Raw genomic sequence first — 17295 nt, 5'->3', positions numbered from 1 at the left:
GTTGTAGTAGTCTCAACTTTCAAGAAAATTAATATATAATATATTATCATTTTATGATAGTTACATAATATGCTATTAATAATTTTTTATATAAAATAAATAAAAATATATAATTTCATAATTTTTAAAAATTGAAATATGGTTTTAATTTAAAGTAAAATATCATTACTTTTTGAAGGAAAATATCATTAATTATAATATAAAATTATTTTATATATTACAATTTAACTTGAGTATTTTAAATTTATTTTTTACATATTATATAGGGTTAAGGTGCAAATAGGCCCCTCAAGTGGAGGCCCTTAGAGCGTTTCAGTCCCCTTACTAACTGTGTGTGCAAATTGGCCCCCGAACTCAAAAAAACGGTGCAGATTGGCCCCTCTGACTTAACACCGTTATGGGCCGTTAGTCAAGGGGGCGATCTGCACCGTTTTTTCAGAGTTTAGGGGCTAATCTGCACCTTTTAACTTTTTAATTAATTCATCTCTCTCGCTCAAAATTTGATCGTCGTTGTCGCTGATTCAAGCTCCGGCGAGGCCGGCGGAGGGCGCCGCCCCTTTCTTTCTCTCTTGGGCCCTAAACCTCGGAGCTCGCTCGACTGCACACGCTTAGCGTCAAGGACGAGCCCTAATTCTCCCATTCCGTCGGAAATTGCCGTCGCAATATCCGGTGAACCCGCCGCTTGGCTTTTCTCGATGAGGAGTCACCTAGCTTTTCTCGATAAGGAGTCACCTCTTTCTTTCAAATCCGGTGAAATCCGGTGATAAAGGCCGACGATGCCCGTCGCCATCTACACTATCGGCGTGCTGTTGAAGAAGGACGCCTTCAAATCAGAGACCATGGCCAACATGATCTCAATCTCGATTGGGATCACGATCACCGCCTACGGCGAGGTGAAGTTCGATTCGTTGGGGGTGATTCTGCAATTGAGGGGCGGTGACGTTCGAGGGAGAATTCGAGTTTCCATTTCGATTATGTGATTTTCGGGAGCAATGACGCCGATTTGGAATTCTCGATTTGGGGCTTGGGAACTTGATTTCGTGATTTTCCTCATCTGACGGCGATTGACGCCGGAAAAGTTGGCCGGAGAATATGAGATGTGATTTTTTTTAATGAACGGTGTGCAGATTAGCCCCCGAACTCCAAAAAGGAAAAAGGTGCAGATTAGCCCCTGAACTCCAAAAAAACGGTGCAGATCGCCCCCTCTGACTAACGGCCCATAACGGTGTTAAGTCAGAGGGGGCGATCTGCACCATTTTTTTGAGTTCGAGGGCCAATCTGCACACACAGTTAGTAAGAGGACTGAAATGCTCTAAGGGCCTTCACTTGAGGGGCCTATCTGCACCTTAACCCTATTATATATCAAATTAAAAGTCATTTCATGAGCTTTCATTCAAGATGTGCATTAGATATTTTATCTAATACATACTTACATTAAAGGAGAGATTAACCACTGAGCTACACTTAAAATCTAATACATACTTACTTGAAAATGAAAAAAAAATGGATTCTATCCATAAAATAAGAAAAGAAAGAAATAGAAGATTTAAATATATTTCACAACAAATTAATTTGGTGGTTTTGTGTTCCTAAATTCCTAATCCTAGATAGTTATCGGTAGTTTTTACTTTTATTTGTAATTGTAGTTAATCTATTGAATTTGTTTTACGTGTAGTGTAGGCAGTTTTTTTTTTTACTTTTTATTTTTGTAACCGTGGCTAATATATTGAATTTGTTTTGTAACTGCTTATTTTTTCAATTCCAATTATATCCTTATAATTGAATTAAATTACATTTACTTTGCTTTTTATAAAGATAAAGATAATGAGATTGTTGTTCAGCTCGTTGTATCCCTTAAGGAAGATCAAAGCATTTTGTTCAACAAGTTTCAATATGAGGTTGCTCATATGAACGACTTATGTAAATCCTAAAATGACTTATATTATTATGAATGTCAAACTATACAACTTTTTACCCCTCTATTGTTTTGTCAACTATTGAATGTCAACTTAATATATTCATGGAATATATGAAAAGAGATTATGAGTTTTAAAATTTTAATTATATTAATTCTATATCGATAAATTTGTTGAAACAAAGATACATATAACTTATTCTCTAGTGTTTTTGCTCATTAAGTTAGTTATTGATTCTTTCAGTTGCCACTGCAAGTATGGAGAGAATGTTTTATGAAATCACTTGTGTCAAAAACTAGTTGCACAATAGTACGAGAGATCAAATTTTAAATGATTGTTTGTCACTTTCATTGGAAAAATATGTGTTTCTACAAGTTTTCGATGATGGGGTTGTCAAATGATTTAAAGAAATAAAGAATAGTTGAAGATAAATTATATAATTATGTATTTTTTTTATTTTTTATTTTTGTATTTTTTGAACAACTATCGTCGTATGATCTTAATTTTTTTTATTTACTGACGTAATTTACTTGTGAAATTTCCCGGTTTGAATTGCCGGCAGAACGCGGAAGGGTGAAGATATAAATCCTCTGTGCTCTCAGTCATTCTGCTCGCCGCCGATCTTTACTGAATAACAAAAATTCTGGTTGCATCATTTGATATTGGAGTTACCGAAATTGAAGCTGCGATTGAGCGATTAAGCAGAAAGCAGTGATGAAAAGCAGTTCCTGGAAGCAGAAGGAGCTCATCGTTCTCGTCCTATACGCCGTCGTTTTCTATGCCCTCGTCATTCGTCGTTCTCTTCAGCTCTCCCATGGTACTACACCTACACCTTCGCCGCTCGCTCTTCTAGTTATTTTTCATGTCTACGTATTTCCGCAAGTTTTTCTTTCCTTTTTGCCGCTGAAGTTATTTGTTTCTGTCAATTCTAACCACAGATCACCACGCAAAGCTATATGGTTTGCGCCCTGGCTGGATCTTCGGCCGCCTTATTGTACGTCATCTTCGCTTACGTTTTCAATTTCTTCTATGGATGATTCGCGGTTGCTATACAGATTCCTAATAATATAGCGTTATAGTACTTCATCTTTACTGCAAATGCATTTTTTGGAGCATAAATTTGTTTGACAGTTCCATTTTCTTCTTGTTTGAGTCTTTCTACTTTGATGGCTAACAAAGAAAAGAACACTGCCTATTGGTTTCCAATGAAATAATGAAGTTACTGGCAATCAACCATAGGGACTGAATGTGTGCCGAATTGAAGTTAATTTGATGTTTCTTGATTGATATCTGGATCTATAATGTGACAAATGCATTTTTTTTATTTAGTAAAAGTTTATATTCATCTGATCGAGCAGGATGCTTCTGACGCACAATGGAGAAATTTCAGGCAGAACTTACCAATTCTCACTGGTGTGTTCGGGATTTTCACATTGGTTGCTAATCTCCTCAAAATATCGTTTTCTTTGAGGGCGAAGGGAATGTCTTTCTATTGGATTATGATTTCTCTGGCATATTTATTTTACCTACATGGAGCCTGGTAATAACTCGATATGTCTGAATAATAGACATGTTTGATGCTTTGAGCTGCTGTAATTGTTCTAGTAACAATTTGCCTTTTCTTTCCTATACTGCAGCATCTTATTTATCTTTGGTATTGCTTCAGCTAACTTTTTCCTTGTAAAGGTTTGTTTCTTACTTTGCATTAATTGCGGATACATTTTCAACTTACAATCCATCATGCATGCTATCACAGTAAGCTTCTAATGCTTTCATGTTCACCAGATATTTGCTTATGCAGATATTTGGAAGGACAAAATACTTCTTATATGGGCTATGGATCTTTAACCTATCATTTCTTGTGTGTAATCGCATTTATGAGGGATATCGGTTCTCTAGTTTTGGGTAAGGTTTCTTTGGCTTAGATGTCTCTGATATTACCACATCTATTGATTGAATCTCAAGTGCGGAGTGCCTGTACTCATATTCATGTTCTGTTTATCTTGGTGTAGAGAACACTGGGCTTATTTGGATGACTTCCGCGGGACCTTCAGATGGCATATCTGCTTTAATTTTGGTAAACTTGCTCTTGATATCTATGAGTTGACTATATAAATATTAATTGAAATATCCAGTTTGAACAATCTAAACCTTTTCATTATGTGTATGACTCAAAATGCCCTTTTAGATTTAAGCAGCATCTTCGTGTGAATGTGAGTCGTACACACCTTTTCTTTCCAGTTGTTTATTTCCTCTTGGTTCTTAATTTTAATGATTGATGCCACTATTGCTTGATGGCTCACAATGAATTATGCCTTTCCCTATTTTCTTCTGGGAATCTAATGTGGCTCTATGTGTGATGTTTTCTTCAGTTTTGTGGACCACATAACTTCCTCAATATTCAGAAAGAAAAATTAAGTAAACAAGAAAATTTATATAGTCAATAGCCTACAATGAGATGCAAAACAATTTGAACAATGTTGCTGAATGGCATATTTTTGTTTTCAATTTGAAACAATGGATTCCTTTTCAGTCTTTACTCCTCTTTGAGAGAAGAAAATAGTTCCATCTTTATCTCTGGGGAAAGGGATATAGACTTTAGGATTTTCATTTGTTCATCTTCATCATGAGGGCCTTATATTGGCCCTTAATCCTTTAATTTTGCACCAACAGTCAGATATTTACTATATTTCTTATTTTTCTTATATTATTTTTGCAGTTGTTTTGCGTATGATAAGCTTTGGTCATGATTACCATTGGACTGATCAATACAGTGGTTCTGATCACAAGGTATGGTTTTAGTATCAATTTTCTGGCATTTTAAGCTGCCGAGGTCTTAGTTTCTGGTTGATTGTCTGCTAAATCCACCTTCTCCTTCCCTTCTGTTTGATGCTTTGAGATATTTGACTGAAAATTTTGAATCATAGCGGTAACCTAAATATCAAATGTGGTAATGTGGTATTTGAACTAAAAAATCTCTTCCACTGATATTTGAATGGACTACGTACATTGATACTATTTTCCACAGTACTTTCAACACCTTTTGTGATTCAAAAGTCCATGAACTGCTGCTGCAAATCATGAAAGCATGTCTGTTAATGTGAAGTCACATGCGGAACTTTTAGGTTCTTAAGGTTAAGGTATAAACATATGATATATGCTGAAGATTTGCCCATTTGATGGCTATCTTCCTGTGTACTACTTTGATGCTACTATCAACTGTAGCTATTAGGGATTTAGGGAATAACTGCAAACACTATTGGTATTACGTATTAGTACTAAAGCGTCATTACTGTAAGTGAAGAATAACTAGATGATACTTGTAAATTGTAGTTTCTTGCTAGTTTGGTTTCTTATTAAAATAAAATTGGTTGTATAATGCATTACTGTCTTGTCGGGTCCAGCTCTGTTGAAAAAGGTTGAAATTTATTTTAATATATGTTTTTTTGGATCTTTTTGTCCTTTAAAATTTCTTTTGTTAATTGTAGAAGCATATTCAGCGCTGTGACCATTGTTCAACTGGCAAAACATGCTACCTAGTCTTACAGGTTAGCCCTCGATCTCAATTCTCAACTACCAATTTTTTTTTGCAATATTAGTTCAACTTAAACATCTTAACTTTTTTTTTTTCCTATTGTTTTCTTTTCTTTTTCTGATTGCTGCATTTGTTATTCTTTCCAGGAAAGAAGAGTAACAAATGACAAGTTCTCATTTCCCATATACTTGTGCTATTTGGTTTATGCTCCTCTTTACATTGCTGGACCAATCATTAGCTTCAATGCATTTGCTTCGCAGGTTTGTTATGGAATATGGGTTCACCCTAACTTAAAAAGCCTTTAATTTGCTCAAAAATAGCACTAAATCAATCTATGTTTTTATACATGACATTCCAATTGAATAGTTTACTTGAATATCCATTTTTTTTTTACTTGTCTGCATTGGAGTCCAGGTTACATAGTGATTTGTATTTTATATTGATTTGTCATTAAAAGGTTCATTCATACAATTCTCCCCCTTGTTAACCAGAAGAGTAGAACGTGGATACTTGACAAAAGAGTAATGTAGTACAACTGTACAATGCCAAATTCTCTTTAACCCATGATGAATTTACCTGTACCACTTCATTGGACCTTTTGTTCTCTCCTTTATTGCCTATGTTTAATCTTATTCCCAAATTAACATTTAACACAGATGTTTTTTCGCACAAACTATATCTCACAATCATGAATGATTTCCTTAGAAGGTTTATATAAATATATTTTCAAATTTGTGGCAGTTGGATTCTCCCCAGAACATATACTCATCCCGAGAAGTTGCTTGGTATGGATTCCGATGGGTTTTCTGTCTTTCACTAATGGAATTCATGACACAGTTCTTTTACTATAATGCCTTTGCTATTAGGTAAGCATTTTAAATTTATATCTGTTTATAACATTAAGGTATTAAACTTTATATATTGAGAATTGAATTATTGTCTGCAGTGGGTTGTGGAAACAATTGTCTCCAATGGACATCTTTATCATTGGATATGGTGTAAGTTCTGCTCTTAATATGCTTTGGTTCTCCTAAAACTAAAAGCAGTTCTACTGCTGTGAATACCTCTTTCTAGTATATTCTAGCTGTTGAAATTAGTCTTTGTAATTGTGAAATGTGGAAAAAATCTATAACTTATGAAGGGTTCCTAGCTGCTTATAACTTAATGTGATTTGAATATGAATTCCAACATGAGCGTGTCTCTTTGTGGAAAGTCGAGTAGCATCTGACATAGAAGTGGGCTTTAGGGGATGGAAGAACATTATCAGAAACATATTTTTAACCTTCCTTTAGTGCAAATCAAGGGTTTTCTTAGCAATACATACAAAAATAAATGAATTCCATCATGGAAGGAATAGTCAGTATTGGTGCATATTAATCTTCAGTTCATGATTGTAGTATGAACAATTGTTTCCTTCAGTTACTCCATTTGGACCTAATACATGTGATATCATATGAACTCTTTTAAACAAAGCTTAAATATTAGCATTTCCTTCTATTTCGGGGCATAATATCAGATAAGTACTTTCTTGCATGTCAGAGCATAATGTCGTATCTGCGCGGTTGATCCAAACAGGTCCTAAACTTCATGTGGCTAAAATTTTTCCTGATCTGGCGCTACTTCCGGTTCTGGTCACTGGTAGGCTTTCTTCAAAAATAAATTCATTTCTTATTAATGCTGATTCCTATGCTTTGACACATTTGGCATAGAGAATGTTAACAACCAATATATTGATATAGATTAATGGCATTGTGCCTCCAGAGAATATGCCAAGGTGCATAAACAATTGCCACAATCTGGAAAGTTTTTGGAAAAACTGGCATGCTTCATTCAACAAGTGGCTTGTCAGGTACAATTTTTCTTGACCTCTTTTATCACAGTTACTTTTGCAATTTATTATTGTGAACGTGACAATGTCTAATGATATTTTTATTAGGTATGTTTATATACCTCTTGGGGGTTCCCAGAAGAAGCTGCTGAATGTTTGGGTTGTCTTCACCTTTGTAGCTGTGTGGCATGATTTAGAGTGGTAAATTTGCCTCTCAAAAGTTTTCAGAAAGCATAAGATATTGCGCTCCACTTTCACAACCCAGTTGTTATCACGACTTTTTTCCCTTGATTTCAGGAAGCTTCTTTCTTGGGCGTGGTTGACTTGTATATTTTTTATACCAGAAATGCTGATAAAATCAGCAGCTAATGCCTTTCAGGTATCTATGTCTTTTCACCTCTTTTTTCCATTGTCATCCTGAGAGAAACAAGCTGAACAAACTGCATGTGTAGAAAATTTAAACTGAAATAGCAAGTAACGAGTTCTCAGGAAAATTTCTGACTAGCAAATTGTCGAATTCTCAGTAACAGCCAATTAGTTCATCATGCCTTACTGACATGATGAACTAATTAAATGCCCCCCACCTTGTCAGACTAACGGCCCATTATACTAATAATTTAAGAGAAGGTAAATTAACTGAAACAACGGAAGTTAAAAACCCAAGGAGTCAAATGAAATAGAAAGGTTTTTCGGTAACAAGCATTAAGACTCTCGTCACTCTCCTGTGCTGGCTACCTTTTCTTTCTGCGACGATGATAGACAATAATGTTATCACAAATCCATGCCACTTCAGATCAAACTGAGAGCTATGTTTTAAACTATTGGGAAATAAAGTTCTTTCACAGGATTACATCATGAAAAGGAGCTCACAGGATGTGAGGACGCGATCCTACATTAGAGTGAAACAACGTAGAAAACAAGTCTTAGATAGAAAGAGTACTCCCATGTCTCAACTGTAGCAGTGTAGCTGAAGCAATTCCATGCGAAGAGAAAAGAAATGAACTTTGGCACTGGCAAAATAATCTGTCTCTGAAATCAGATACAGAGCATGTAGTCATGTTGCTATTTTACTGAGGAAAAGAAGAAAATTAACTATGTCAAATATTATGTAGTTAAATTTAAATTCTTACAGAGCCTGTTTAGGAAGGTAGTTTCTTTACCTCTTCCTATCTTTGTTCTGTATCTGTGTATGAGTATTTTTTACTGTTTTGGAACCCATGTGAAATTTCTGTCTGCATAAAGTTAAATGATCAAATCTTTCAGTGCTCGTTGTTTCCCTTTGCTTGCCTCTCCGCTCGGAATCACTTACTGAACATTTGGTGTATGTTGTGCTTATATAAAGTCAAGACTGTAAAGTGTGTTACAAACTTACAATATTGATTTGGATCAACGATTAGGCGTCAAGTAACTGCAATTGCTACCTAATGCCATTTAGAAACTCATTAAGAAGAGCTGCTTTTATCCTTCAAGTGTGGCAAATAAGGTTTTTATATATTATGAAGCCTGAAAAACTATCATGATATAGTAGCCTTCCTATGGCAACTACCACCAAGTTAAATCCCTTGACTCTATAATTTCTGGTTACGCCTGTATTTTTCTGGGACATTGTTCTAAAAGATGTTGGCATATTCGACTTCCCTTTATTCCTTAGGAATGCTTAAAAGAAGAAAACTTGATTTATGAAATAAAGTATCTGTGTACACCCAATAGCTCTCATTATTTATTCTCTATTGTATTGATTCCAGGTTGAGGGCGCCTTTTGGGAATTTATTTTTCGTGAACTCAGTGCTGTTGCTGGTGCAGTGACAATTACTTGCCTGATGGTTTGTTTTCTGCAAACTCATTCCAAAAATTATCTTGCTAGACTCTTTCTGCTGTAAAATCAAAATGGTGCTAGTATTTCTTAATAGCAGCTGGTTTGACAAAGATTAAAGTTGGGGGCGTCTAGGTGAGAAATACAACACATAATCAGATAATTGGTATTTACTATTTAGATATTGTTTCTTTACAAGAGCAATTTCATATGAACGTTATTTTTTTTTTTTGCATAGAACTTGTTTTAGTTGCCAGTTTCTCAATTTAAAGTAGGTATATGGCTCTGATGATTTTCTTGATCCGGAAGTTATTCCACAAGGAGATCTTTTTGTTCTAAGTATGAATGATTGTGATGTTACGAATCTGAAGGTGGTAATGTGAAGTTATGCTACTGCAGGTGGCTAATCTTGTCGGGTTTGTGATTGGCCCATCAGGCGTTAATTGGTTGGTTTCGGGGTTCCTTCAGGAAGGAGGTTCGTCCCTTTACTTTCATCTTATGGTTTATATATACTGGAGTTTGTTGCATTTTATTTTGTTTCAGGTCTGCTCACACTCGGTGGCTTGTTCGTTTCATTTTACGTTGGAACTAAGGTATCAATCATTATTAGATAATTTTATGAAGTCCTCAGTTTCTACTTTCTAGGTGCAAATTGTTGATTCCAAATCTATAATATGCAGCTCATGTTTCACATCGCTGATTCTAAGCAAAGGAAGGACAAGAGTAGATGATATGAAGGTTTGTTCTTGCAGCTGTTTCTTGGGCCCAAATTTAGCAAATTGGAACCCTAACATGTCAAGAGTAACATCATTTTCTTGAATCGCTCGTGATTTGGTTCAATTTCTTGAGCTAATAGAAAATGATCAAAATTTTCTTGTGGAAATTCTCTTTAAAGTTGCATAACACAATGTATTATTCTTTGAATGATACGTAAAGTTTATTTTGGTATGATCTAGGTGACTTGGATACCTCGTCTCTTGAGGCTATTTTATACACTAAGCGTTTACTTTGGTTGTAAAATTTTCATTGGAAAATGATGGATAATAAAATATGAGAAAATATTACTAGTATTTTTTTTTTTTTATTGTATGTTTACAGTAGATAAAAATGTGAGAAAATATTGAAAAATATTCACACCCCTATCCTAGGATAATATTATTCAACGTTGTAGAGAAAAGGAGTAAAAAGGAGATGCTTGAGAAAATATTCCACATTGCCTGAAGAAAATTTTCCATCATAGTAATATGTGAAAATAGTGGAAAATGAATGAAAATATACTTTATTTTTCATTTTTCATCAAAGTAAACGCACCCTAAGAGTTGCTGTCAGGTCATATTATTACAAGAATGCATATTTTGTTATGATTTAACATGAGGGGTGCAAATTTCTCTATTAGGGGGTGTGTTCTCTTATGGAAAGTGGTGGAAAATAATTGTTAATTTTGGATAGGCTTATTCCCTCATCTTCAATGGTGGATATTCTTCATGGAGAGTTGGTGTAATAACATTATCATGAGGACGGATTGGCGTGTAACAAACTTCTTATGGAGGATCAGTACGCGCTCACCAGTGCGATGCACATCGATTATTAAAATTAAATGATATGTATAAATAAATAAATATAAATATTAAATAGAATTAAAATATAATTAAATGTAAAATACATGTTTTAAAAATAAAATAATACTAACAGTTTTGCACATCAATACCTGAGAACCCCCCCTATCAAATCCAAATGAAGGTCCTCTAGCATTTCTTCAGCAGAGAATGTGTGCTTGTATATCAAAACAGCTTCATAAACCTATAATATTAAATCCAAAAAAGCAAGAAAGAAGAAAAAAAAAAAAATTACAACAATCAGTTACTAACTTACAGTTTAAATATTCAGGTGTTCTAGATCGGCTCGAGCTCGATTCAAGCTTTTATCTTGCTGTTTGAGCTTGAGCTCAGCTCGTGTGATACTCAATAATGTCGAATTCGAGCTTAAGCTCGAGCTTGGCTCGTTAGATGTTCGTATACATGATTTTCGAGCTCGAATTGGTTAAGAATTTAGAAAAAACTTCTTAATTAATATGTTACTCAAGCTCGAGTTGGTGTCGTTTAAGGCTCGTGTACTAGCTCGATTAAAGGTTCATGCACAAGCTCGCAGACATGTTCGCGAACAATCGAATCCGAATATGTTCGCGAGCCGAGTGCTGTCAGGCTCGAGCTCGGCTTGTTTACTATCGAACGAGCTTTTTCCGAGTCGAATCTCGAATAGCTTGTGAGTAGCTCTGTTCATTTACAGTACTACTTGAAGCTGCTCAAACTCAGATTCAGCAACACTGGCCTCACGGACCATCTCCTGTAATCTGCAATACATTTCCTCAAAATCAAGACGAGAAGCATCATTCGCAACAAACTTATGGATTCGGCCGTTGATTTCAATCCAACTCGAGCTCGGAGTGGCCGTGAGGCCGCCATATTTGATCATTCTCCTCATTCTTGCCACCCCTTTAAGGTCTCTAGCCTCGCCATATATCCCAGCTACAAGTATGCAGTCCCCTGCTTTCAAAGCTCCAAGTTCCTTCAACTTCTCCAACGCCTTCTCCCCGTTGCACACGTCCTTATGCATCCTAGACGAAGCTAGAAACGTGCGCCACAGCACTGCGCTGTCGCTAAATGGAGAGCTCTCGATAACCTCACGTGCTCTGCTTAGCTTCCCGGCACGCCCATACAAATCAACAATGCATCCGTAGTGCTTCACATCCGGTTTCAGCCCGAATTCTGAGCTCATCGTCTCAAAGTAATCGACACCATTTTGCACCAACCCTTGGTGACTGCAGCCGCATAGCAATCCAAGAAACGTGATAGAGTCTGGCTTCACTCCAGCAGGCAGCATTTTCTTGAATAGTGAAATTGCTCTGTCGCCAAATCCGTGCACCCCATAGCCGACTATGATCGAGTTCCACGAGAAGATGTCCCTCTCTTTCATCCCGTTGAAGACGAGGAGCGCCTCGTCTAAGCTGCCGCATTTGGCATACATATCAATGAGTGCATTTCCCAGATAAACATTATCCATCAATCCCTTCTCCCTCCCGAGTCTATGCAGCTCCACGCCGATGCCGAGAGCACCTGCATCAGCACAAGCAGAGAGCAAGCTAACGAGGCTGAATCCATCAAAACCAACACCACCACTCTTCATTTCATCGAACAACATCAATGCCTCACGATGAAAACCCATCTGGGAACAGCATGAAATCAGCGAATTCCAAGCGACCAAGTTTCTCTCAGTCATTTCATCGAACACCTTCCGCATACTACCCAATTCCCCAAAAGCAGCGTAACACCGAATCAAATTGGTGCAGACAACCACATCCGATCCGAATCCAGACCGTATCGTTGACCCATGAATCTCCATACACTTATTTCCAGCATTAATTCTCCCACACGCTACAAGCACAGAGGAGAAAGTGATGCTATTGGGGAGAGAAGAGTGGCAAGAAGCCATGCGATTGTAGCATTTGACAGCTTGTAGAGCATTAGGGCCGTGAGAAAATGCTTTGATTATAGAGTTCCAGTGAATGGTTACGGGGTTCTTGATTTGGTGGAAGAGGATTTGAGATAAACGCAGGGCATTGAAGCGGGCGTAAGAGTTCAAAAGCTTGTTTGAAATTGCGGGAATGGCGAAGCAGCCGTCGGTGAGGATCTGAGCGTGTATTTGGTCAAGTTTGCGAGCATCGTTGCAGTGGGATAGGAGGGCCAGCATGCGAAATATTTTTAACATTTGAAACAGTGTCACAGTGAGTGATGGATGGAGCTTACCTTTCTCTCTTCCAACATTGGAAGCTGCTCCAAATTCTTGCAGTTAAAACTGGAAGGAGAAGATAGATGCCATTGCTTAAGCCAAATAAACAATGAGGTGGTCTTAGGTACAATCGGGTGTGCCGTATAATTGGATTACACCCACGCCTTGACCCTGACCCGCATCCTCACCCAAATCTGCATTCTGACCTAAACTGTATAAATAACACTATTATAGATGCGGATCAACCCGATTTACTGTACACCCAATTTTTTGTGAATAAACAAATTGTTTCGTTTTTACATAGGGACACGTTCCCAATATTATTTTTCACTAGGCATGTCAATAATACCCGTTGGTTCAGGTACCCGTGGTGGGTACCCACCCTTAATGGGTTGAGAGGTGAAATTTCGGGGGTGTGTTCAGAGGTGTAGATACCCTGAACCCGCCCTGATTATACTTCATATACTTGAATAAATATTTTTATTAAATTTATGCAATTTTTGTAACATATCCCCTCCAATTTCCTTTTGATATCTTGCAACAGGGTTATGCAACTTATGCTCTCCTTTTGCTTAGTAAAATGTAAAGTATTGTAAAGTATGTAAGCCCATATTTATAGAAGTGAAAATTTATTACTCCCTCCGTCCGCCAAAAGTATTCCACAATTACTATATTTGGCGTCCGCAAAAAGTATTTCACTTTCCTTTTTAAGCCATGGTCCCACCATCCACCTTTATATTTTATCCTTACAAACACTATTTATTTACAAAAAACTCACCTCAAATTCAATCTCAACCACACATCTCATAAAGTAGTGGAGCCCTTTCTCCACTACATCAACATCATCACACATTTTATTAAACTCGGTGCCCGGTCAAAATGGAATACTTTTGGGGGACGGAGGGAGTATTAAAAATGAAAACAGGCCAAAGTCGGATGAGAAATTAGGCTAGGTAAAATGAGACAAAAGAAATAAATTAGTTAAACAAAAGCATAAAAAGTCAAATAAAAGAGGCAAAAGAAAAAGGGAAAAACAAAATTCTCAATCATCAGCTCCCGCCTATTCAATAATTTCAATTGGTACAAATTATTGTGTATTTATTTATCTCAAAAACAGTTTCCTCTTCACTCTTCATTCTTCTGAAAAATCCAAATTCAAATTTTGCCCTAAAGCCCTCTTTCATGGCGGATGGGGAATGCCAGGGTTGCCGGTCGGCTCCGATCCTCGTCCACCACGTCCCTCACCTGGGCGTATTTTCCGCGCTCTGCACCGCCTGCGTGCTCCGCCACAAGCCCGGCAGCTTCTGCCCCGTCTGCTTCGACACCTACGACGACAGCACCCGCCCCGCCGCCCACTCCCGCATCATGTGCCTCCGCTGCCCCGCCCTCGCCCACCTCACCTGCCTCCCCTCCGCCCGCTCCTCCCGCTACCTCTGCCCGCAGTGCTCCGACCCCGCTTTCTCCTTCATCGATTCGGGGCCCGCCGCTGCCGATGGCACGGCCGCGGTCGCCTTCACCAAGGATTTCGCCAAACAGCATCTCTGCGCCGCCAAAATCGCCGCCGCGTCCATGCACAGGGCGGCGGCCGTGGCTAGAGCGGATGCGGAGCAGAAAGTGATGGGAGCTCTGCTGGCGAGACGAAACGCGAAGGAAGCTATTGAGAGAGTCGCGCATTTGATGTCCAATCAACCGGCGCAGGACCACTCCGACGTCGACGACAGATAATCCAGTTCGTAAGCAATGCTATTTTGAATTTCAGATAGTTGATTCATATTGGATTTAGATTTTTTCCATTAGGGATCTTTCAATTCTTTTTTCTATTTAGGCACATTGGTTTAGAGTTTAGGGGTAGTTACTCTTAATGTACAGTGCAGTGCTTGGGTTTTCATGATGTTATGTTTGAAGAAGTGTAAGCATTTATTTGTTCATCTTCATCTTGAAAACTTAGGGGGTCTTGAAACTAAGATAGTAATTGCTTTGGATTACCTCAAATTTTAGGTTATTGTTTTGATTATTATCTCTGTGAATGTGTAAGATAAGAATGAGATATTTGCGTAATAAGCTCACTAATATTCACTCTAAGGGAGCATTTACGTTTAAGGATTAACCTAGATAGATAAAAAAAAAAGTATAGGCTAATCTATTGGTTACCAAGATCAATTGGAACTTTGGGGTATACGAAGACTCTTGATAATTTATATCATTTGAGCTAATTTAACTTGATTTATAAGGATAAAAATACTCAATCACATATTTTATCAATCATGGAAAGTAAACACACCCTAAATGATTCTAAGAGGGTGTTTGGCTAAGCTTATTTTAAAGAGCATATAAGCTCTTAGAGCTCATAAGGTGTTTCAACCGTTTATAAGATGCAGTTTCATAATAGCTTATAAGTTGTCAACGTGTTTGGATAATTTAGTTTATAAGCTAAAAATAGATTTTTTAGTTAGAGAGATAAAATTAGAATGATAGTATACGATGAAAATAAAATATCATAATTGAGTTATTTTTGTAAAATGAGTGTTGCTTATAAGATAATGAGAATATTGGGGCAGAGGAACTTATTATTTGAGGAGCTTATAAGCTCTCAAAGCTTAATTTTACATCTTATAAGCTTTTTAAGAGCTTATTTTGCCAAATACTTTAAAGGAGCTTATAAACTTTGGTAGATCTTGTAAAAGATTGGTAGAACCGTAGAAGGTAGTGACTTGATGTCATTAACAACAAAGTTATCATATGTTAAATGTTTGAGCTATTTAAGAATAATTTAAAGGATACTAACCACCTTGGAAAAAGCTGTGTGGATATGTTCATACTTGAAACTGTTAGATATTATTAGACTATTTATTTTTCTCTTATGATTAGAAACAATGAGCATCTACAGAATGTCCATTTTAACTAGGTGGACATTAATTTTATCGGCCAGAAATATTGCTGTCATTTTAGTGACAGCAGTGTATGAGAAATTAGATCAAAGAGTTATACATCAAACGACATTACATATTTTCACTAACAATGATAGAGAAGATTCGATGTCCCACTGAGTTTCCTACCACTTGTAATGCTATTATTTCTTGGCATACTTCTATAATTGACAATGACTATGCTAAACAAGTCACCAATTTTTACTAAGAACTGTCAAAAGACCATGTTGGGCCCACCGGCCCAAAGTCACTGTGCGGGCCGGGTCTGCCTAGTGCCACCTAGTCGAAAATTTAGAGCCTAGTTCGTCTCGTAAGAATGTATCATTTGGGGATGAGTTTTAAGAAATGTTTGATAGATAATATATTCAGCGGAGAAAGGATTTCACTATATAAAAATGAGTGGTTGTGGTTGAGGTTGAATTGAGTGTGAGGTCATGTAGACAGCAGAAATAAGTAGATGTGATTACAAAAAAAAAAATGTGAGGTCATGTTTCAAAATAGACATGATACATTATTATGGGATAGACGAAAATGGAAAAAGTAAGACTCTCTCCGTCCTTCATACATCTTTCTCTCTTTTTATTTTGATCCCTCCCCAATATATTTTTCTAACCTATTTTTGGAAACAATTCCATTTACTATTACCCTTACAATCATTTTTTGTGGAACATATTCTCTACTCATCAAATTCACAACTAATTTTTATTAAAATTTGTGCCACCCTCCCTTAAAAAGATGTTTAAGGAACGGAGGAAATACATTCTTATGGAACGAAGATAATATTAAAATGCTTTATAAAATGTATTTCCGCTGTCTCAATAATAACGTCTCAAAAAAATGGAACACGCAAATTAATAAAATGTGAATAAAGTAAATGAAAAGAGAAATAAATAAATAAAGTAGTAAAAATGTAAGAGAGAGATAAATTAAATAAGTAGAGAGATAGAGAGTAGATAAGATAAATTGTTTCCTTTTTTGAATCGAGACATTATAAGTGGAACACCCAAAAAGGAAAATTGGGACGAAGAGAATATTTTTTAATCCAAGTGTCATTTTTTGGGTCCAAATATCATCTCCGACGTCCACAATGTCAAGATTCACATGGCAAAGTGGCACTAGCGAGAGAGGGTACTTTTGCAGGTGACGACAACGATGACGTCAGGATCGGAGAACGAGACATACTGGATCGCGGCAGAGCTGGAGCACTCTTTGAAGGAGGAGAAGAAAAGGGGGAAGTTTTCTTCTACAGCAAACCCACTGCTCTCTCTACCCTATTTTTCTTTTCAATAGAGATAATTTTTGCTTTTTAGCAAAGTTTACCCATTGATGCATTCGGTTAGTTTGTATAGTGGTTTTGGCATCATTAAAAATGGAGAAATTGTTGAAAAAATTCATATATTTTGATTAGAAACCAAAATTTCCTATTTCTGATGGCATGTTAATGTAACCTTGTAGATTGCAACTCACTTGTTAAGAAATGTGTATTTTAT

The 17295-nt window shown here is 36.8% G+C and overlaps 3 protein-coding genes across 7 annotated transcripts; 2 read left to right on the top strand and 1 right to left on the bottom strand.

Moving 5' to 3' along the window:
* The first annotated feature begins 2446 nt into the window (after positions 1–2446).
* On the top strand, positions 2447–10040 carry LOC131022097 (membrane-bound O-acyltransferase gup1-like). 5 transcript variants are annotated; one of them, XM_057951490.1, is made up of 19 exons: positions 2449–2733; positions 2855–2910; positions 3275–3456; positions 3554–3602; positions 3718–3821; positions 3929–3993; positions 4636–4706; positions 5405–5464; positions 5598–5711; positions 6193–6317; positions 6398–6449; positions 7027–7089; positions 7191–7300; positions 7388–7480; positions 7577–7658; positions 9025–9102; positions 9492–9567; positions 9636–9685; positions 9773–10040. In XM_057951490.1, exons 1-19 carry the CDS (start codon positions 2631–2633, stop codon positions 9821–9823), a joined length of 1584 nt encoding a protein of 527 aa, XP_057807473.1. In that variant the 5' UTR covers positions 2449–2630; the 3' UTR covers positions 9824–10040. The 5 variants fall into 5 exon arrangements, with proteins under 5 accessions (XP_057807472.1, XP_057807474.1, XP_057807473.1 ...); XM_057951489.1 differs by having other exon boundaries at positions 2447–2733; positions 9492–9685; XM_057951491.1 differs by lacking the exon at positions 3275–3456 and having other exon boundaries at positions 2447–2733; positions 9492–9685.
* A 1096-nt stretch (positions 10041–11136) lies between these two features.
* Positions 11137–13014, bottom strand: LOC131022095 (pentatricopeptide repeat-containing protein At3g56550). The gene has a single exon (XM_057951488.1). The coding sequence runs from the start codon at positions 12855–12857 to the stop codon at positions 11373–11375; it is 1485 nt and encodes a 494-aa protein (XP_057807471.1). The 5' UTR covers positions 12858–13014; the 3' UTR covers positions 11137–11372.
* Positions 13015–14060: 1046 nt separating this feature from the next.
* Positions 14061–14603, top strand: LOC131021108 (uncharacterized). Its single transcript, XM_057950198.1, has one exon. The coding sequence runs from the start codon at positions 14061–14063 to the stop codon at positions 14601–14603; it is 543 nt and encodes a 180-aa protein (XP_057806181.1).
* Positions 14604–17295: the final 2692 nt, after the last annotated feature.

The sequence above is a fragment of the Salvia miltiorrhiza genome, chromosome 4, assembly GCF_028751815.1.
Source record: "Salvia miltiorrhiza cultivar Shanhuang (shh) chromosome 4, IMPLAD_Smil_shh, whole genome shotgun sequence".
NCBI lineage: Eukaryota > Viridiplantae > Streptophyta > Magnoliopsida > Lamiales > Lamiaceae > Salvia > Salvia miltiorrhiza.
Note: the sequence above shows the minus strand (reverse complement) of the source record. Positions and strands in the feature narration are given on the sequence as shown.

Bases quoted from the DNA above. Each gene is read 5' to 3' on its own strand.
- LOC131022097 (XM_057951489.1), top strand. From the start codon at position 2,631: ATGAAAAGCAGTTCCTGGAAGCAGAAGGAGCTCATCGTTCTCGTCCTA. The intron at 3,457-3,553 runs GTAATAACTCGA...CCTATACTGCAG, and splicing joins TTTTACCTACATGGAGCCTG to CATCTTATTTATCTTTGGTA. The intron at 3,603-3,717 runs GTTTGTTTCTTA...TTGCTTATGCAG, and splicing joins CTAACTTTTTCCTTGTAAAG to ATATTTGGAAGGACAAAATA.
- LOC131022095 (XM_057951488.1), bottom strand. From the start codon at position 12,857: ATGTTAAAAATATTTCGCATGCTGGCCCTCCTATCCCACTGCAACGAT.
- LOC131021108 (XM_057950198.1), top strand. From the start codon at position 14,061: ATGGCGGATGGGGAATGCCAGGGTTGCCGGTCGGCTCCGATCCTCGTC.